At 40.4% G+C, this 21,710-nt stretch overlaps 1 protein-coding gene across 2 annotated transcripts in view; it reads left to right on the top strand.

Moving 5' to 3' along the window:
• Positions 1-21,410, top strand: part of LOC139726270 (piwi-like protein 1) — a 48,989-nt gene extending 27,579 nt beyond the window's left edge. For both annotated transcript variants that reach the window (XM_071637338.1, XM_071637337.1), the window contains exons 7-19: positions 68-262; positions 527-698; positions 1,747-1,922; positions 5,333-5,447; positions 7,623-7,810; positions 8,295-8,370; positions 12,655-12,855; positions 13,743-13,852; positions 14,846-14,916; positions 15,919-16,069; positions 17,804-17,935; positions 18,282-18,429; positions 20,385-21,410. In XM_071637338.1, coding sequence (XP_071493439.1) covers positions 68-262; positions 527-698; positions 1,747-1,922; positions 5,333-5,447; positions 7,623-7,810; positions 8,295-8,370; positions 12,655-12,855; positions 13,743-13,852; positions 14,846-14,916; positions 15,919-16,069; positions 17,804-17,935; positions 18,282-18,429; positions 20,385-20,501 — 1,852 coding nt within the window. In that variant the 3' untranslated portion in view covers positions 20,502-21,410. The remainder of the gene's footprint in view (positions 1-67; positions 263-526; positions 699-1,746; positions 1,923-5,332; positions 5,448-7,622; positions 7,811-8,294; positions 8,371-12,654; positions 12,856-13,742; positions 13,853-14,845; positions 14,917-15,918; positions 16,070-17,803; positions 17,936-18,281; positions 18,430-20,384) is intronic.
• The last annotated feature ends 300 nt before the right edge of the window (positions 21,411-21,710 follow it).

Raw genomic sequence — 21,710 nt, 5'->3', positions numbered from 1 at the left:
ATCAGGGGCTGTAGACTTTGGGGAGTCCAGAGTGATCTTTTATTTCACCCTCTCTCTCACACAACAGTCTCAAGCTGTGGCCTGGCTTCACCACCTCCATCACTCAGTTCGAGTACGACGTCATGCTGATGGCGGACATCTCGCACAAGGTGCTGCGGACGCACACTGTCCTGGACGTCATGTACCAGCTCTACGAACGCACGCGGGGCAACTTCAAGGAGGAGATCACGCGCCAGCTGGTCGGCCAGATTGTGCTCACCAAGTAAGGACCCAGGGCCTTCAGCTCTGCAGTAGACATCTTTGCATCAACCCTAAAAACTTCTTAGAGGGAATTGTAGCTCCTTTGAATACCCTACAATGAAACATGCTGCTTTCTATTCTTTTTGTGTTTGTGTGCGTATGTGTGTGTGTGCATGTGTGTATGGGACATAGCACTCTTGTTACAGATATGAGAGTATGTAATGGAAGATATCCAGTGCCTTTTCCTACATCCTCTAAACTTTCCCTTTAATTTCCCATTGTCCAGGTACAACAACAAGACGTACCGTGTCGATGACATCGACTTCGACACACACCCTTCAGACACCTTTGACACCAGGAGCGGCCCCGTGTCTTTCCAAGAGTACTTCCAGAAGTCGTACGAATGCAGGCTCGAGGACGCGGATCAGCCCATGTTGGTGTCGAGACCAAAGAAGAGAGTGAGTATTATTTTATAGAGGATTGGAGCTCTGGGGGCCGTTTCATTAAAGTAGTCAGCACTGACAGTAACCATAGTCAGTGACCAGCGCATCTCAGCAAATCATAACTAAGGATTTTGCTGAAATTGTCAGCTCTGACTAAAGTGATGAAACACCCCCTTGTCCTATTGTGTGTATGTTTGTGTATGGCGTATACCTTCTCACCACATTGGGATACGCCAGTGGGAGCACATCTTATTTCCTAACAGGATGGGATTCCCACTTATTCTTGGCTGAGGAGGATGCCAAGTAGCCAGCCTAACCAGCACAAAACCTGTCTGGTAATAGCGCACGAAAAGTTTCAGATGTTCATTTCCATTAAGTAATTCAGTGCCTGCAGGGGTAAAGCTTGACCATGAACTTGTTGTTAACCCTGTTCACATTGGTATGACAAAGACAACTCTTGGCCCTAAAAAGACTGGGCTATTTAGGAGATTTTGAAGACTGAGGGAGGGGGTGGGGCATTATGCCCCTCCCCCCAGTCTCGGCCATGGAATGTTCTATTGCCACCAAATTCCTCGTGCACCTAATTTATGACATTAGAATCTTGCAAATCCTCATTCATATTACACATAAACACATACAAATACGCTTATTTTGACCGACATGTAACCGTAAAATGTTACGTAACACAATAACCTGCTGCAGTATATACACAAATTAGGTATCAAAAGATGCGAAAGACTCTAAAGCAAGAAGTCATGAAGTTTTGGAGTGAGATCTTATAAATTCTGGAAGTTATTTCCAAATTTCCGTGAGGGCATGATGCCCCCACCCCCAGTCTTTTTAGGGTTAATGGGGTCTCCTTCATCGTCAACCTATGAGCAATCAAACAACAAGATATTGAGTAGTTAGGAGCATCTGTGCTCAACAAAAAGTGAGCCAATCATGAGTATGCAGTCACTTCTTACAGTTGGGCACCTTTGGGGTACCACTATCATTGAAATTAGCCAAGTTGACTTGGAAACTGTTAAGTAAACCAAACTTGTAATGATTCATATCCTTTTAGGAGGAGAAAAAGGGAATGGGACCAATACTGCTGCCTCCTGAGCTCTGCTACATGACGGGCCTGACCGACGATATGAGGGCCAACTTCCAGGTGATGAAGGACCTGGCCCAGTTCACCAGGGTGGCACCACGTGGCAGATGCGATGAGCTGACAACCTTCAACAAGAGGATCAGTGGGTAGGTAGCTGAGCTATTGCAGACAAATTCAGTAATGAAGGAAGACAGAAAATGGACAAATGGAGTAAATTGGTAAATGTCATGATTGATATTTCATTGGCTACCTTCCATCCATTTGCAGTGTAGCATTGATTGGATCATATGAAATAGTGAGAGCAGAATCTAAATTCTGCAGTGGAACAAGAATTTTTATCTGTACACTTTTTTTCTGAATTTTCAGCAGTCAAGCACTACACACTAACTGGTGAGCACTTTTTGGTAGTTGAAGTCTTTCTATTGCAAATTGCTTTCAAACGCAACAGTTTGTCATGCATGAACAAACTATTGGAAAAATATTTTAACCAAACAGGCATGCTAGTGTCAATGGTGGCTGCACTATCATTGTGCCATACCAAGTAACATCACTCCAGCACCTATGGGCACCTTAGCTGCAGTCAACAAGTACAATATTTCATTCCAAATTCTGTAATGTGAGAAAGCCTCCTCATGAGGATTCTTGACTTTCTTTATTCAAGTCTGGCACAACTTTTGAGACCAAATTGCGACATCTGCGCATACTTTTACAAAGCCACACCCATTTTTGTAACTGCATGTTACCCGAAAATAGGCACAGTTTTGTGATTTTGTGATTTTTGTACTTTTTATACCCCCGCCAAACGAAGTTTGAAGGGGGTATATAGGAATCAGCGGACGGTCGGGCGGTCGGTCGGGCGGTCGGTCGGGCGGTCGGTCCGTTGCAAATCTTGCGTCGCGAACTACTTCCTCAGTTTTCAACCGATTCCCATAAAACGTGGCACAGATGTGTGCCTTGGGTTGTAGATGTGCAAGACGTATTTTTTGACAGTACCCAAAAGTACGTTGCCATGGTAACGGCATATTATGGGCAAAAATGGGTACAAATCTTGCGTCGCGAACTCCTCCCACAGTTTTTGATCAATTTTTATGAAATTAGGTACAGATGTTCATCTGAATATGTTAATGTGCAAGACACATATTTCCGCAGTGGCAAAAAGTGCGTTGCCATGGTAACGGCATGTTATTGGTAAAATATAGGGCAAAATGCTTCATGGCAAAACTGCTTCATCAGTGTTCTTCCAATTCTCATGGAATTCATATTGAATGTTTGTCTTAGGATATAGGTCAGCATGACACATTTCTTGACAGTGACAAAAAGTATGTTGCCATGGTAACAGCTCACATGTTATGAGCCAAAATGATGGAAAATTTTGTGTTGCAAACTACTTCCTCAGTTTTTGCCCAATTTCCATGAAACTTGGTACAGATGTGTGCCTTTGGTTGTAGATGTGCAAGACGCATTTTTCGACAGTACCCGAAAGTACGTTGCCATGGTAACGGCATATTAATGGCAGAAGATCAAGGAAAGATCTTGCGGATTTAACTACTTCCTCAGTTTTTTGACCAAAGCTTATGAAATGTTGTTTTGACCAAAGCTTATGAAATGTTGTTTGGCGGGGGTATAACCAGTCGCTGTAGCGACATTTCTAGTTCCTATGGAAAACGGTGCTCTGTCTGATTATTTTTACTATTAATCACTTTGATTGATTGATTGATTTTTATGCTAATTGTGTAAGAAAAGTGATCAGCGACAATTTCCCAAAAAAAAGAATTAATACAGAATAGATGTAAAAAAAAGAGAAATATGTAAGAAATTCCAAAAACAATAAGATACATAATTGAAATGAGTTTTGGAAGTTTTTATAATGCACAATTGTTGAATATGTTAAGATATATAGAAACCAAAATCAAAATAGACTCAAAATGCTTTTAATTATGCTAAAATAAGATCTTGTTCTTAATTTGCATAAGTGATTAGTTAAAATTAGAAATTGACAATTTCAAAAATTTGTGTAGATTATGACTTGGGTGTCACATATGCCAAATTTCATTGCACAACTGATGGCTGAGATCTGGGGGGGGGGGGGGGGGGGGGGACGGAATCTGCCGCTTTTAGCATTGCCTAAAAAGCCCAGACTGATTAGAGCTAAATAGTTATGTGAAGGTGGTGTGTGCAGGGTATCACCATCTCAAGTTGGATAACATGGAGAATGTGCCATGGGAAGGGTGTCCTGATTCGGATATATTTGAGAAACTCCATAATGAATTGTGTTCAAGTTTTATTCAATTCAATCCAATTCAATTAATGTCGCAGCTCTTAAAAATGTACAAACATAGACATTATGTAATGTATAATATGTACAGAACATAACACGGAATGTGCACAAAACAAAACATAAACAGTACAAGGACAGTTACAGTAAAATATAAATTCAATAAAAACAATAAAAACAATAGATGTGAGGGAATGACAAAGGTCATAGGCCTATCAGAGGTCAAACTCTTCATCAGTGTTCTCTACTTAAGTAAACGTCAGCCAAAGTATCTTGACTGCAGTTGAATAATACTAATGAGCGTACACTTTGATGCACTTTGTCTCAGATTGGCACTGCCATTCTGTCAGGCTGCATTAGTCTTGGTTTCCTAATGTGCACCGGTGGGCTATGAGTGAAGGTGGATTTTATCGGGCCTTCCTCCTCTCCCCCATGCTACCAGATCTTTGAGTTTTAAATCCAGTGAATACTCTATTGGGTGATTTCAAGTTCGGTGCTAGTGCTAGCTCCCAAATAACAGCGTTAAATCGAGCTCCATCAAAATTATTGATCACCAGCACTAGGTGTTGGAATCACAGCACCGCGAGCTCCGGGGGAATTGCGCGATGAAAAAAGTGATGGTGCGTGATCATTACACGCAAATATTAAAAGGTGTAGCCAAAACTGCTTAGTTTAAGACATATAGTAAGGAAGATGGATTGAAATGTCACAAATTTCATCCATTCCTCAAAATACAACTATCTTAATTTTGCTCAGGTTTATATAGCCATGTCTGGAGTGTTCGTGTACGTTATGTGGGCAACCACTGCATTACCATAGACTTTGCACATAAAACGTGCATCTATCATGGAAGTGAATACGGGTCTCGCACGACAATGCTAACACCAGCACCGAACTTGAAATGAAGAAAATGATAATCCCTAGGGGGCTAGTGTTAGTGAATGGAGAAAAAGCACGTAAATTGCTAACACAAACGCCAGAGCTTGGTTCAGCAGACGACATTCAACACTGAGCCCAGCACCAACTACCGGAAATACGTCATAATTTTGAGGTCAACTCCCAACACCGACGTGATTTCAAGTTCGGTTTTATCGCCGGTGCTAGTGCTGAGATAGCACTAGCACTAGCACTAGCACTAGCACCGATCTTGAAATCACCAATTGATGTGGTTCTTATAACCCATGATCAATACGTACTCTTCCAGCAAAGAATCATTCCTCTCATTGTTAATTTTGTGCGAATCTCATCCTGTTTTGTTTTTGCTGTTTGATGTTTTGTCAGGAACCCAGAGGTCGCGTCATTTATGGAGGGGTGGGGCCTGAAATTTGACAAGGAATTGGTCAAGCTCCCCGGCCGTGTGCTTCCCCCTGAGAAAATATTCCAAGTCAACAAGCAGGTATGTGTGATGTACAGTGTGCCCTGTTCCTCATAGCTCACCAACATTGATGATTTCTTTCTTACCCATTTATGCAACTTCAGAAGTGTGTGGAAGTGGGTGTATCCAATCTGTTTTTTGATATATTTTGAGCAACTTTTAGCTGCCATTAATCATTTGATACACTTTACTTTGAGTGCTGTAACATGCTTGCCTTATTTTTATGACATCGGAAGTGATTCAGAGAATGGTACATATTTTTCTCATTTTTTAAAATTTCTACTTAGACACAAAGGCCAGTCTAACTGGAAATAAAATGTCAACTTGTGTTGCCCTGACTATTTTAGTGATGAACATTGCTTCAAAAGAAGTGATATGTAGTACTTAAAGGCATAATTTACCATATGATTTGCAGATGAAACAAAGACCCAGCATTAGTGTTTCAAAATAAATCTAAAATGTGATAGAGATAGAATCAACCCATGTAAAAATGTGAACTAGTGTAATCGAAGTTAAGTATTGTTAAATATTTTAAAAATGTGAACAATGGCTATAATAGAAATGTGAACAACAGCTATAATAAAAATGTTTCCAGGCTAAACCGTATATAGTTATGGTTTATTAAGAAAAATAGTGATATCTCCTTAAATTTTAGGCTTCATTGCAAAAATTTTATATGCTACGATGTTTTGTGATACAACTGACATACACATATGCATCAAATGTAATATCTTGAACATTTTTTTAAGTCACTGCTCCCAAAGGTAAACAGGACCTTTAACCCTAAAAAGAATGGGGGGGGGGGGGCTAAAAGGCCCCCCCCCCCCGACATTTTGCGCAATTACTCTGCAACACGCAATGCTCTCGCCGCGATGCTCTATGACTTTTTTCTTTCGAGTTTCCGGCACATTTTGACACCAAATTTGTGACGCCCGGGGGTACGTTTCTGAAGTTACATAACTTTATGTACATGCACGTGAGGCTGAAAATGCCTCAAAAATGTGATTTTGTGTACAAAGTCAATGCAAATTGAGTTTTTTCACATGGTTCATCTCTCAAATATGCTTATTTTTACTCTCAATGGCTGAAATTAATTTGTTTTAGGATTATTATGCTTCAAAAAGTGTCTGCCACAAATTTTGTTAAAAAAACAAACAAACAAAAGGTTTAAACACACAGAAATACGTAAGAAATTCATAAAACAATGAAATAGATAAGAAATTGATTTTGATATTTTGATATTTTGATTTTTTTTTTCAAGTACATTTGCTAAGAATGCCACAAAGAATAATTAGACCAAAAATGAGCACTTTTGGAGCTTTATTTACTGATCTAGATCAAAGAGTCTGATTTCTCGCATGAATAAGCATCATTAATCAAAATAAAATAAAAGAAGACTGTTTTGGAAAATTTAAATATATGATCTTGTAGATTACATCGCACACTACCATTGTGCAAATTTCCGCGGCGATCGCGCGATCCACGGCCGAGATCTTAAAGGGGGGCCCTTTAGGCCCCCCCCCCCCCCCCAGTCTTTCGAGCTACCAAAATAGCCCAGTCTTTTTAGGGTTAATGAGCTTGATACTGCAATTTGTATGCCTCTGTCCTAGAGGGTGCCAAAGTTGTCATGTTTTCAGTCTGCATGTCCATCTATCTGGATATCTACTGCATGTCTGTTTGCCACGGATCTTGTCCATATTGAGGGGGGGGGGGGGAGGGGGAACCCCAACAAAATAGTTTCATGGGCTGCTGTATGTGCCGAATATTTTGCGAGGTTTTTATTGTGTTGTTGGAAGGTTGTTGGGTTGTTTGAGGTTTTAATTTTCGCGAATTTCGCGAGTCAGGTGCTGTTTGCTAAATTAAAGACACATGAAAATATTGACTCTGATCCTGATGTGAATATGACGTACGCGTGTACACTTCTTCGTTCAGTGCAGGACTCCACGATCATCAATTTAACCGCTCGCGAAATCGTCGGGAATTCCCGCTTCGCAAAAAAATCTAGACTTGCGAATCATATGGCGTATACAGTATTTAGTACTTGGCCCAACTGTGCTGCATGACTTACAGTTGGGCAGAGTATTTTTTGGGCAAATCTGTCTAGGTCAAACTTCATTTAACATTAGCTAGGGAGAGGGCATTTTTCAATAGTTCCTGACTTGCTGTAATGTCTTTTGTTGTCTCTTGTCCATGTAGTTTTCCTACAACCCGTCCAATGCTGACTGGTCAAGGGAGACGAGGGGCAACCAGCTGACCCATAGCATTCCGCTCCAGAGCTGGGTGATCTTCTACACCAGCCGAGATGCCAACCGTGGCAACGACTTCATCGGGGCCCTGCAACGTGTTGGTGGCCCCATGGGCATGAATGTGGCCCAGCCCAAAAAGTGAGCACATCTTATTTGTTTCGTGTTGTTTGCGCTTAGCCTTACTAGGTAGATTGCAGGGCCCTTGTGAAAAGACAGTGTTTACAGTAATAAGGCTGCCCATGTTTCAGTGTTGGTATATGTGCATATATGATCACTATTTACTGTAAAAGTGGATACTTTCTTATGAGTAATATTTTGCGCTCGGCGAGGTGAGATGAATTTCACATGTTGTTAATTCAGCGAAAGCAAGACATTTATTAGTAGAACATATGATGAGCAAAAATATTTGTGTTTTCATTTTTGTGCTGGTGTCTTATCGCGCAAAATACTCAAAAATTTGTACACCGCGAAAATTTCCATTTTTACAGTATATCATCTCTTTGGTGAAATTCCAGCAAACAAAATAGCATTGAATATGATCTGGATCATTCAAGGATCAAGGAGGAGTGTAGAGCCCATTTTTGACGTCTTTAAGTTATAACCTCTTTTTCCTTCCTGCTAGGGTGGTGCTGAAAGACGACCGTGCTGAGACCTACGTCAGATCCCTCCAAGACAACATTGCTGATGACACTCAGATCGTAAGTGGTGTATGTTGCGCTAGCATTTCATACAAAAGTAACTGCTTGTGGTACAACTGCCTCTCAGTGCAGTGTGGATGTCTGAACATGCCGTGATTTTTTTAAATAAGGAATACAATCTATGATAGAAAATGATTTTTCCTAGTCTCTTTGACTTTGACAAAGACTTGCGTTTTTGTGCCTCTATATATTTGTGCATGAATTTTAGTCTTGTAGTAAGTGATTTGCTATGATGAGTGTTGTCATACATGACTACAACTCCCTGTAGAAGGAAAATTAGTCTGACACCAGAAGTCTCTTCCTCAAATTTTTACCTCCGCCAAGGGAGGAAGTTATGTTTTCGTTTCCGTTGGTTTGTTCGTCAGTTCGTTAATTAGTTTGTCCGTGTGCAAAATAACTCAAAAAGTAGTTAACGGATTGGGATGAAACTTGCAGGAAAGATTGAGAATGACACAAGTACCAAACGATTAACTTTTGGTAGTGATCCGAGAATTTTGGGGGAATTTATGAAGGATTTTCTACATTTTGGCAGGTAGGGTCAATGAACTTGGGAGTTCATGCTGCGCGTATTTGAGGTTTGCCTGCGCGCATTAAAGTGCGTGCTCTAGTTTCTGCTGGGGTGAGGCGGGCCGTGCAGCTGAGTGTTTATGACGTAACAAAGGCTTCTATATTGGGAAATCTGGCAACTTTCAGCACACAATGCTATAAGTATGTATGGGTGGAAATCACTGATATCTCTACGGAAGAACAAGATCAGTGGTGAAAATGATTTGCATACTTGGCGGAGGTCTGCGCTCTCAGAGTGCTTTTTATGCCTCCGCCACGAAGTGGTGCCGGAGGCATTGTTTTCGGGTTGTCCGTCCGTCCGTCCGTCCTTCCGTCCGTCCGTAATAAATTTTGTGTACAGGGTAACTATCAAAACCTTTTAAGGTATCCTAATGAAACTTGGCATGTATGTGTATTAGGGGGTGAAGTTGTGCCTATCAACTTTTGGGTGCACATGGTCAAGGTCAAAGGTCAAAAGGTAAAGGTCAAATACGTAAAATTTCACTATTTCCTCCATATCTATGCAATGCCTGAAGATATTTTCTTGAAACTTAGTGTATACATGTATTATTCAATTAAGATTCTCTGGTGAAAGTTTTGGGTCATGAGGTCAAAGGTCAAAAGGTCAAGTTAAAATATTAAAACTTCGCTTTTTTTCTCCGTACCTTGGAAATTGTTCAAGGTATCTTCATGGCACAGTTATCTAGAGAATCTAGGGTTCATAGGTCAAAGGTCAGGGGTCAAAGGTCAAGTGCAACACTTCAAATTGTTATTATTTCCCTCATATTTATGTAATGCCAGCAATTTTTTTTTTTACACTTGGTGTATGCATGTATATCCTAGATTATCTGGAAAGTTTCTTTTTCTCTTTTTTTTTTTTTTTTTTTTGGGGGGGGGGGTTTGCCTCAAAGGTCAAAAGGTCAAAGATCAAGGGAAAGTGCTGAACTAACTTTTTCCTCCATATCTCAGAAGTGGCTCAAGTTATCTTGAAACTTACTACATATTTATGCATGTTCTGCCTGACAGTGATTATCCTATGAATTTTAGGGTCAAAGGCCAAAAGAAAATGGTAACAGTGTACTTTTCAATACAGAAATTACACTTTTTCTCCATACCTTGAAAATTACAGTATTCATACACTTATGAATGGGTCAAAGTCAAGTTAAAGTCCTTGAATCCCCAAATACATGCTCTCCTATTCATCTAATTAAACCTAGGTAAAGGAAGGTGAACATTCAACACATTTGTGACAAACATGTAATTTCAATATTTTGCCAATATTGTGAAAATGTAATTATGCATTGTCCACATGTACTATAGACCTATTAGGAGAATCATGCATTATGGCGGAGGCATAGCAGTCGCCTTAGCGACATTTCTAGTCTAGTTAAAGGTAGGGGATACCTTTTACAGACCTCCCAAAATGCAGCAAAACATTAGATATGAACCTCAGGGGACTTGCTTAGGCCACTGCTTAGAAATTTGGAAGTCAACAGTTATCTAAAATTTGAATAATGCACAAAACTCAACTACTCAGTAGTTCTGTGTGTCAGCCACACTTAAGCCTTTTTGTTGCATTCTTCTGTATTTGTGATCTATAAACACAAATCTAAAACTACAAGAGCTGATGTAATAACATATAGAGTGTGTGGCAAGAATGTATATAGAAATGTTTGTAAGTGTTGATGAACTTTCTTCACAAAATATACATGATGGACACACATGCAGTACATGGGTCTGCAAAGGTAGCCTAGTAATGTACTGGAATTTATGGTGAGCCCCGAAAACAATTCAATTCAAAATCTAACGGTCAAAAAAATGTACTAAATGTTACCTTCCACTTTCAATACTTTGTGGGAGTTTCTAAAATGATGCTCTCTTCAACATACCACTGTATTTATACAGCTCTTCATTTAAGGCGTGCAAATGGGATTCCCTACCTTTAAAGTTTGGGATCATAAATAAAAGGGAAGGTATGTTTTTGTGCAGTTTTTGTACAACAACACTTTTTGTCTCGCCCACCGGAGGTGAAGGCGAGACTAAGGGATCCAAATGGCGTCCGTCGTCCGTCCGTCGTCCGTCCGTCGTCCGTCACAAATGTTAGAGTTTACCTGCAAGACTCTCTTATGATGCATAACTTGGCAACTGTTACAGCAATGGCAGCCACACTTGGGTGATAGAAGCTCTAGGGGTATCTTCATGTTATGGTGTTGTCAGAGGTCATGTGATGATGTCAAAGGTCATTTTGAGGTCATATATTAAAGAGTATGTGCAAGACTCTCTTTTCTATGTTAAAGTTTACTGCAAGACTCTCTTTTGACAAATAACTTCACATAAGTTGCTTGGATTACAACCTAACTTGGGTCATAGATGCACTAGGGGTACCTTCATGTTATGGTGCCGTTGGAGGTCACAGGATAAGGTCAAAGGTCATTTGAGGTCATATGTTAAAGTTTACTTGCAAGACTCTCTTATCACATGTAACTCGACACATGTTGCTACAATGGCAATCAAACTTGGGTGATGGATGCACTGGGGGTACCTTCATGTTATGGTGCCGTAAGAGGTCGCATGATAAGGTCAAAGGTCATTTAAGGTCATACGTTAAAAGTTTACTTGCAAGACTCTCTAATCACACGTAACTCAGCACATGTTGCTAAATGGCAATCAAACTTGGGTGATGGTGAGAGATGATGTCTATTGGGAAGTTGAAGGTAACCACAAGGTCAAAGGTTACAGACAGGGGTCAACTAACTTTTAGGGCCCAATGTTAAGTTTTTAGGGCGCATTTCGTTTATGGCTCATAACTTTTGATCCCTTTTTCCGTTTGTGACCAAACTTGGATGAAAGATGTTCCTTGGGGAGGTGAAGGTCGTCACAAGGTCAAAGGTCACAGACAGGGATCAGCAAACTTTTAGGGCCCAATGTTATGTTTTTAGGGCGCGTTTTGATTGTGGCTCATAACTTTTGATCCCTATGTCCGTTTGTGACCAAACTTGGATGGTAAATGTCCCTTAGGATGTTGAAGGTCACCACAAGGTCAAAGGTCATAAGCAGGTCAATTAACTTCTGGGAGTTATAAAAAATATTAATTCCTTGTACGCGAATGGGCGAGACACAATTTGGCGATTGCCTTGTTTGTAGAATAGTGTGATTACGTATGTTGTAGAGACCACTTTTCATTTCTTACACACTCTTCATTTTCCAACCATGAAAGCTTTTGAAAAGATGTGCTACTGCTTTGAAAGTTGGTATATGAAGTCATTAATAGAATGTTCTCATACAGAGGGGGAAATCTTGACTTAGTCTGATAATCCCTGCATTTTGGTTGCTATAGGAGTGTCTCACCTTATTCGTCATCCCATTCATGGTACACAGTGCAGCTTAATGGCATTACATCCTTGAATAGACCCTGAACTTCAAAGCCTCTCTTCACAGTAAACACTTTTCCTGAGAGTGTGCTTTCTTTTCATTGTTGAGAACTGTTAGGAAAGTCTATTTGTATTGAGATACATATCATTCTAAAGCTCAAAGTCAGCTCTTTTAGAATCTGCCCTCAACTAAGAATCCATGTGTAGCAACTTTGCGATGAATTTGTGGTTACAGAGTCACATGTGGGTGTGTGTGCATGTGTAAGCGTGTTTTTGTGCGTTTGTGAAAATATAGTACAATATACAGTTTCTTTTCTTCATTTTTTGCTGTCGCATCGACATGGCTCTTTCTTCCTGTTCCCCGCAGGTTGTTGTCATCTTGCCGACGAACCGCAAGGACCGCTATGATGCCATCAAGAAGATGTGCATCGTGACGCGCCCTTGCCCCAGTCAGGTGATTGTCACCCGCACCCTCTCCAAGCAGCAGATGCTGATGTCGGTGGCGACCAAGATCGCCATGCAGCTCAACTGCAAGATGGGGGGAGACCTCTGGAGAGTGGAGATTCCGGTAAGCCTTTTTGGCATTTGTGACTGAAGCTGAACATCGCTTTTGTTGATTAGTTGGTGTTTTGTTAAGACCAATGAATCTTGATGGTGAGGTCCCTAGTTAAGAGTCTGCTGGCAGCAGCAGAAGCCCCCCTTGGTAAGGAACTTCATCTTCATTGCCTTGTCCAAACTTCGAGGTGACTGATTATTCTCAGTCTTCTGGAAGCTTGCCCATAAGCATTTAAACTCTTCCTTGGCGGCCACGTGAAATTAATCCAAGCAAACTCAGACAATTCTGTTTTAATTGGAAGGGGGGTGGGGAGGAGTTCCAAAACATTTCAATGAAGAAGACGACTTAGGATATTGCCATTGGCCCAAAACTGTGTCTCGTAATCTAATGATTTACGTATGTACTTGATTTAACAAAAGGAGGATCGTGAAGGCATAAATCCTCTGAATTGTCTGGTGAGAAAATGTTTGCCAGTCTCCTTGTACGCGTTGGAGGACTGGTGTCTTGCAGCAATCGTAAGATGAAATCGACCGGTACTAGTATACTATGCCTATAAAACGTTTGCGTTTGCAGCGTGTATGCGAGACAGTGCGTTGGTGTAAAGCATTCAGTTGAGCATGTCTCGCTGATCTCAGATCCCACACATTCACTCTTGTTTTTAAATTCATGAAAAATCAAATGACAAGGATCTATTTTAGGTGTTATATAAAGCAAATATAAACGTTTATCATTCGTGCAATGTACAGAATATTTCATTTCGTGAAAGATGAAATCTTTGATCCATTCAACTTGGCTGTACCTCATTGAATGGATCATTTCATCTTCCACCTCATGAAATATTCTGTCCAGTGCACTCATAAACATTCATTACTTGTATGTTATTTTCCATATTTTGGCAGCTCTCCAAGCTCATGATCATCGGTATCGACTCATTCCACGAGGGTGCTGGTGCCCGATCAAAGAGGTCCGTCTGCGGCTTCGTAGCAACCATGAATAACTTCCAGACAAGGTAAGGAGCAAGTGGTCCCACCCCTCCCCCTCTTTCTCTCTCATTCTTCCTATTGGCCCTCTGTCTGTATCCCGTGTCTTACCCTTAACTTATACTCTCTTTGTATGCTAGCATATCTATGCTGTAATGGTTGAATATGACATTCATAACCTGAAGTGATGTCTACCTTTTCCTGGTATGGTTCATAAAATAGAATTACATGCAGCAGATCCATTATACCCCCCCCCCCCCCCCCCCAGACGGGAACCAATAAAGCAAACACAATTTGTCACTGCACATTACTTTCACATAACTGCATCTGTTCCAGTGATGGCATTAGATGTAAATTCAAAAAGGTTGTGATCATTAAAGTCATGTTTTTTTGCATACTTTGAAACAAAGATTTAAGAAGATATGTCTATGCAGATCCCACATATGAAATGTGGATCCTTAATGTAGGGTATTTGTGCCTGTATGTAAATCTTGTGCCGAGGGAGGAGGCAAGTGGTGTCTGTATGGCAGTGCATGTCTAGATATGAATACTTACTTGTTCCGTGTTTGAGTACAATGCTTATGCTGATGCACCCACATTTCACTGCTTGGGATGTGATGTTGGGGTTTCTTTCCCCAAGAGACACTGTACAGATAGCTCTGACTTTTTAGCCACTTTTTGTCACTGAATTAGCTGAACTATAAAAACCACGGTATGTTTCCAACAATGATTTTTCTAGAAACCAAGAGACTGTATCGGCAGTTGATACTGCCTCTAACAAATCTGTGTAGATATTATGTCACTTATGGTTTGAAAATGAAACCATTGGCCAAAAAAAAAAAATGACTTGTTGAATTTGCCAAGGGGCTTCAGTTTTGAAAGGCAGGAACATCATGCGAATGTGGGAAAGTTGCCTACTTATCCTATCATTGGCAGCAGTGTACCCAGGCAAGTTTTAGCCTCCCGCCTCTCGTTTGAGTGTACATGCTTCAATCCTTGTTTTTTTTATCCATCCTTGACAGGTACTTCTCCCAATGTTCATTCCAGCCTGCAGGCAGTGAGCATGGTGACGCCTTCGTCACCCTGATGACAAGTAAGAATTGGCTTGGCCTGCCTAAGTATAGTATATTTATAACGTCTTGTCTTCACATCATCATTGTTCTTTCTTTAATCAATTTTCCAAACATGTTATCTCTTCTTCTTCATCTCTCTGTCTTTTCTTTCCTGTTCTATTCTCTGCATGACAGGGGCTTCGTGTTTAGATTTGTCTGGGTGCTTGTCTAGGGCAGTTGGGTTTTTGTTCGTAGTTTATGTAATTCATTTTGTAAATTTAATTTCGTGTACAAAGTAGAAGATCAACGATAAAATATGTATAATTGTTTGACTACGTTTGGGGGAATGCACTCTACAAGCTTTGCTTCTTCAGCATTCCTCCCCATCTCCTGCATTTTCTAAACTTCAGAATGTTTTTTGTGCTTTTTTTCTCACCCTATTATTTGTTTATCCATAAATATCATTTCATATTTTGTAATGTTGACACATACATGTTCTTATGTTTTATGTGGAAAAATATATTTACAAGTTCTGTTGGAGATGAATGAATCAATCAATGAATGAATGAATCAATCAATCAATCAATCAATCAATCAATCAATCAATCAATCAATCAATCAATCAATCAATCAATCAATCAATCAATCAATCAATCAATCAATCAATCAATCAATCAATCAATCAATCAATCAATCAATCAATCAATCAATCAATCAATCAATCAATATAGTTGCAATTTTTCTTCTCTCTTTGATTTGTACATCAAAAGGCACCACATTTTCCAGCTCATAAAATCTTGCACGTTTTATTTGCACACAAGAGATTAGATAATCTTCTTTCGCCAATCTGCGAATGCCGCTTATCCAACGTGGCATGATTTTGTGGAATTAATTGTACCTTGAACTCTAACAATGCCACAGCTTTGTGCAGTAACTTACTGCTACCAATCAACCCAAGAGATGTGTCAGATTGTGTTGTTGGTAATGTTGGGGTTAATCAGTTTGAATGACATGTTCACCCAATGATTTGGATTCTTTGTTAGATGCTCTGAAGCGTTACCACACCCTCAACTCATTCCTGCCGGATCGTGTGATCGTCTTCCGCGATGGCGTGGGTGACAGCCAACTCACCACCGTGGTAAACTACGAAGTGAGCCAAATCCGTCAGGCGATGAGCAAGGTCTATCCAGAAACGTAAGTCTGACGCTTCCCTCACTTGTCCATCGACGCATCCCTCACTTGTCCATCGACGCATCATTGTGTAGGACTCTGGTTCGCTCAGTTCTCGAGCACACACAAATCAGCACATAGGGCAGCACACAATTTGCTTCAGTGAAATTTGCAGGCTAACTGACTTCTAGTCAGTTTTAATGTTCTGTTTGCATTCCATTGACAAACATACAGTTTCAAATCATATCACGTAAACATTCATCAACCAAATAAGCACAGCAAAACATTTCTGTACATGCAAATGAGGAAACAATGACTGATTAACCAAATATTCACTAGAATGGTTGTGTAGGCTCTGATGAGTGTAATAGATTCCTGTATTTGTAAAGGCCAATCAGAGAGAAGTGAAAGAGTGAGAAAATGCAGAGCTCTGTCATGTGATGTCCCTTTGGATTTTGTGATGTCCCTTTGGATTTTAGATGCAAAAAAATGGGTAGAGCGTATGTGATAGGTAGGGTGTGTGTGTTTGTGTGTGTATATATATACCTGCATGCATGGTGTGTGTGTGTGTGTGTGTGTGTGTGTGTGTATGCGTGCATGTGTAGTCTGTGTTTGTGTGTGGGTGTGAATATGCGTGTGGGCTGATGCATGAGGGATGATACATATAGTTGCAGAGGGGAAGATACGCTTTTTGAAGAAGCTCAGAATAAATACCTCGGGGCTGCACACTATCAAGTAACCCGTTTTTCTCTACTGGTCTGACCTGTCTGTCTGACCAGTAGGGTACCAAGTTTTTCCATCTTTTACTGGCTTCTTTCTGGGGGAAAAAAAAAATGAATTACTGGTCCTGGACCGTCTGACCAGTGCCAGTGTGCATCATTGAATACCTACAGTCGTATGATCACAGGAAAGAAAGTGAGGAAAGATGTTGGGAGTTGTATCTATCATTCTGTGAGAGCTTTTGAATAAGTATCCCAGAGGTAGTTTTAAATACGGCCCATTGTCTTCTCATTAACCCCTTCACTTGATGACTTTGGTTGATTGTTTGCTTGCTTGCATGTTTGTTTGTTTGTCTGTTTGTTTGATCTCATTGCCATCTTGCACTTGTCATATCATTGTCGCATTTCTATGTATGCATGTTTTATTCAGTGGAAATAAATGACATGAATGACAAATACAAGTTTATAGTGGGAAACCATTTTGTACACACTCAAGTGGTTCTGGAAGACTGGTGAACAAATTTTTGAGAAATTGTGGCAGACAGGTGCATGACCATTCTGGAGCTGTAGCGAAAGACTGGTTCATGAATGTCTCAAAGGTGTAAACAGGAGACAACCAATAGTGTGAGAGCAAGGCTTCTATGTGAATAATTGGAGTGAGTGCACACACCACAGACATGAACAGTCTCTTGTAATCGTATGTTAGTGTCTCATTTTAGCCCTTCTGAGCAGTTTGTGATCTAAATAAACCATGTGCTCACAGATAAAATTGTTTTCATTGGCCAAGATTGTGGTAATATCTTCATGATAATATCTTGATGTATGCAACCTGAGTAATAGAATTGAAATCAAACCCTGTGTTTTACTGCTAGGAGGTAGAAGGGTTGCTACCTCCCTCTTGAAATGAGATTAGATATCATCTTTGCATGCAGCACTGCCTAATTGATAATGCTCCCCATTGTCTCAAATTGCGAGTTGGCCAAGCATGACTCATGTTTTGTCAACTGCTTTTTTTCTTCTCTGTCTCGTCTGATATCAGGGCACCTCAAAAGCTTGCTGTGGTCGTTGTCAAGAAGAGGATCAACAACAGGTTTTTCCTCAATGACCGAGGGAACCTCGGTAACCCTCCACCCGGAACCGTCATCGATGATGTTGTTACCAGGCCTATGTGGTAAGCTTGGAGGACTCCACACCCCTTCCTCCCCCCCCCCCCCCCCCCCCCGAAAAAAAGATAAAGGCAAAAAAACAAAACAAAAACATTTCCACAGCTTGTCATTAGAGTAAGCTGCAAAATGACGGCAGTGTATGTACAGACTTGTTACATTGAAATGATTTTGTACTCTTCACAAGCTAATCATAAGATTTGAATAAGTGAATGATTGATAGATTGTCGATTGCAGTTACTTATCACAAGTTTTTGATTCCATGTTGAATATGACCATTATCTTTGTATACATTTTGTGATGCATAGTCATGACGACACAATTTGTTATTCCTTCCCACCCATCCACCCTCAGGTACGACTACTTCATCATAAGTCAGAGTGTGCGCCAGGGAACGGTCAGCCCCACCTCCTACAACGTGGTCTACGATACCACCAACCTTCGGCCAGATCATATGCAGAGACTGACCTACAAGCTGACCCATCTGTACTTCAACTGGCCGGTATGTTGCAACCAGACTAGCCATGTGTTTGCTTTTTCACACCGTTATAACGAACATGGTTATAATGAAATTCTGGGTACAACGAAGTAAAAATTCAGGCCGCAAAATTATCCGCTCTTTGTTCTTTACTGTTTATTTGTTCAGTTATAACGAAATTTCAATATAACGAAAAGAAAATTGCTGGTCCCAAGGCTTTCCTTATAATGGGAGTCCACTGTATGTTTGTGTTTGTATCTTACATGCTTGTGCTGTTAAATGCAATCCTTTCTTCTTCTTTTTTTTTTGGGGGGGGGGGGAGGTGGGGAGGGTTGCTGGGTTGCTGGGGAAAGAGGGCCCTTACACCCAATCATTCCAGCTTATGATCTTCTTTGTAATGATGTTCATACCAGTACAATCCTTGATTGTCAGTCTTGTGTCATTCAGGCCATTCATCCACTGCAGACCTTAACGTTGCTACCGGTACTTAAAGGACAAGTCCACCTTCATATACATAAGGATTGAGGGAATGCAGCAATATTAGTAGAACACATCAGTGAAAGTTTGAGGAAAATTGGACAATCCGTTCAAAAGTTACGAATATTTTAAGTATCTGCGCAGTCACTGCTGGAAGAGAAGACTACTACAGTGCATGATGTCATATGCGTACAACTATATAAGGAAAATAAAAAGAGAATTTCACAAAACTTTACTTTTTGAATAAAGTGCACATTTCTTCGACTTGCTACTGACGTATGTTAAGGGTAATATTATTCCCCCTGCCTTCTGAAAGAGAGAAGTCGAGTGTTCTTTTGTTATGCGAGAAAAATGGAAATATGTTGAATTTTCTTTATTCTTTCTTTATATCGTTGTACTCATGTGACATCACAAGCTATAGTAGTCTTTCAATCCAGCCGTGACTGAGTAGAAACTTCAAAAATTCATAACTATTGAACGGATTGTCCGATTTTGCTCAAACTCTCACTGATGTGTTCTACTAATATTGCTGCATTCACTCAACCCACATGTCTATGAAGGTGAACTTGTCCTTTAAGCTCTTGGGTTGGTTGTGTTAAGACTCGGCACATGTGTGGGGCAGGAGTTGAGATGGGCTTCTTTGCTTTGGGGGCGGCAAGTTGGGTCGGTATGAAAGGTCACCCAACTTTGGTGTGAAAATGTCGTTTTCCAGTCTTACTTCAGCAGGGGACATCTAGTGTTGATAGGATTTAGTAGGATGGATAGAACTAGAAGTGGTTGGGTGATTTCTTCATGAAATGACAGGATGATAGGTCAAGGGTACGGTTCACTCAGTGCTGTCTAAAACATGATTTTGCAGCCATTGTTGTAGCTAGGAAGATTAGTAGGAGTTTAAGGTGGATAGTAGGAAATTTGGAGAAATCTCTTTCATTCAAGAGGATTAAGGGGAATATGCAAGGCCATAGGTCATGAGATAGAAAATATCTGCATTTAGTGAGAAAAAAAAGGGGGGAGAGAGAAATAGCATACCAGTAAGTGGCTTGCTGTCAAACTGTGCCAGTTCTTTTCAAGTGATCTTTGAGTGTAGAAGATATCCAGAGAACTGCAAGTGGAATAATCTTTTGTTGTGATTGCTCTTTGTGGAACATTTTATTGAAAATCTTCAAAAGTTTGAATTTTCTTGTCAGCAACTTTCTCTTCCTATACCAGTCACCTGTCAGCAAACTTGTTTGCATACATGTTTTGTGCTTCAGAATATATCATGTTACTATTCAAATGTACCATTTTTAAAATCCCAAATTGATGTATGTGTCATTACACGGGGGAAAAAAAAGGAAAAGAAAGATGTTTCCTTTTGTAAACATGTTGCATTATGATTTGATGGATGGTGTTGCAGCCACTAGATTTTAGATCTGTTATTTTGATATGTGGTGTGGCAACATATTACAGGCAAAATAATGGGTATTACATGTGTGTGTGTTTCCTTGTTTGACTTTTAACAGGGAACAGTGCGAGTGCCAGCACCCTGCATGTACGCCCACAAGCTAGCATTCCTCATCGGACAGAGTGTCCACCAGGAGCACCACCCGATGCTGTCCGACACGCTCTTCTACCTGTGAGAAGCGGCTCCCGAAGCGGCTGGATGGAGAGAACCCACCTACCTTGTTTTCCAGGCACGATTTTCCAAGATGCGAAACAGCAGTGTCTGGAGAGTCACACAATGATCAGTACTTGTGACCTTTTGCCGCATTATCGTTCTGTTATGTTTTCTGTCGTTTTTCTTTTTCTTTCCACATTTTGAATGATATGCTTTGGTGAAGAGAGCTTGAACTTTGCCATGACTATATCCTATGCAGTGCCAAAGAAAGTTTGATATATTGTGTCATCAACACCTAGCTGTAGTAAGAAAACACAAGAGATGGACGACTTGTTATATCTGTTTTGATTTGTTTCTTTGTTTAATCACCAAGACGAATCAGCTAGTTTTTGTTCATTCTTCGACTGTTGTTACAAATGTGTGTGTTAGACAGTAAGGAAACTGACCCAGGTTTTCAAACCTGTTTTTAGTGTTTGTGTATGATTCCAAGTACGCGTTGCAGCTGTTCCAGGGACCAGATCAAACTCTCAGCTTGGGTTGGGGTCTTCCAGTGCTGAGAAGGCAGGATCCCCATTAGCAACCTTAACCCGTTGAGGACGAGTCCCGAGTATACTCGGGCAGCTGTCTATGGGAAATGCGTGTTATAGCAAAATCAAACCGTCCTCAACGGGTTAGTAAGGACATAACTGTAAATATGAATTAAAAGTTTATTCTTGTCTTCTTTTTTTTTCTGTTCCGTTGCTTGTCTTTCAAGCACACAACTTGTATAGCCACACACTTGGTGCTAGGGCATAGATTTGGTTAAAGTCCTCTTGTAGTGTTTTGGTCCCCAGCATCCTAGTCCTCATCTCTGTATTCTTTGTCAACAGACAAGTTGTATTCAGCAATCTTTCCACCATGTTGGACGTAATCTTAAGGCGCCATTGGCTCTTCTCACACATCTTCTTTTTGTCTATATATGTACAGTGGAAACTCGATATAACGAGATGGTCGGGACCGAGTCATTTTCCTCGTTATAGCCGATATCTCGTTATATCAGTAGGCATAAAAGAAGGCATAAAATAAAGACATTAATTTGCACATGTGGGACTACCCATTATATTTCAATCAATACTGATAACTTGATATTGTGTATGAGGGAATTACTCACCTTTATGGGTAAGAAGATGTTTTTCGCCAAGGAAATCCAATATCAAGAATGTGTTTCTTATTAATTGTAGATGTTTGAATT

Source organism: Diadema antillarum, unplaced genomic scaffold, assembly GCF_040938485.1.
Source record: "Diadema antillarum isolate AM-2024a unplaced genomic scaffold, OU_Dant_1.0 seq00000082_RagTag, whole genome shotgun sequence".
Taxonomy (NCBI): Eukaryota; Metazoa; Echinodermata; class Echinoidea; order Diadematoida; family Diadematidae; genus Diadema; species Diadema antillarum.
Note: the sequence above shows the minus strand (reverse complement) of the source record. Positions and strands in the feature narration are given on the sequence as shown.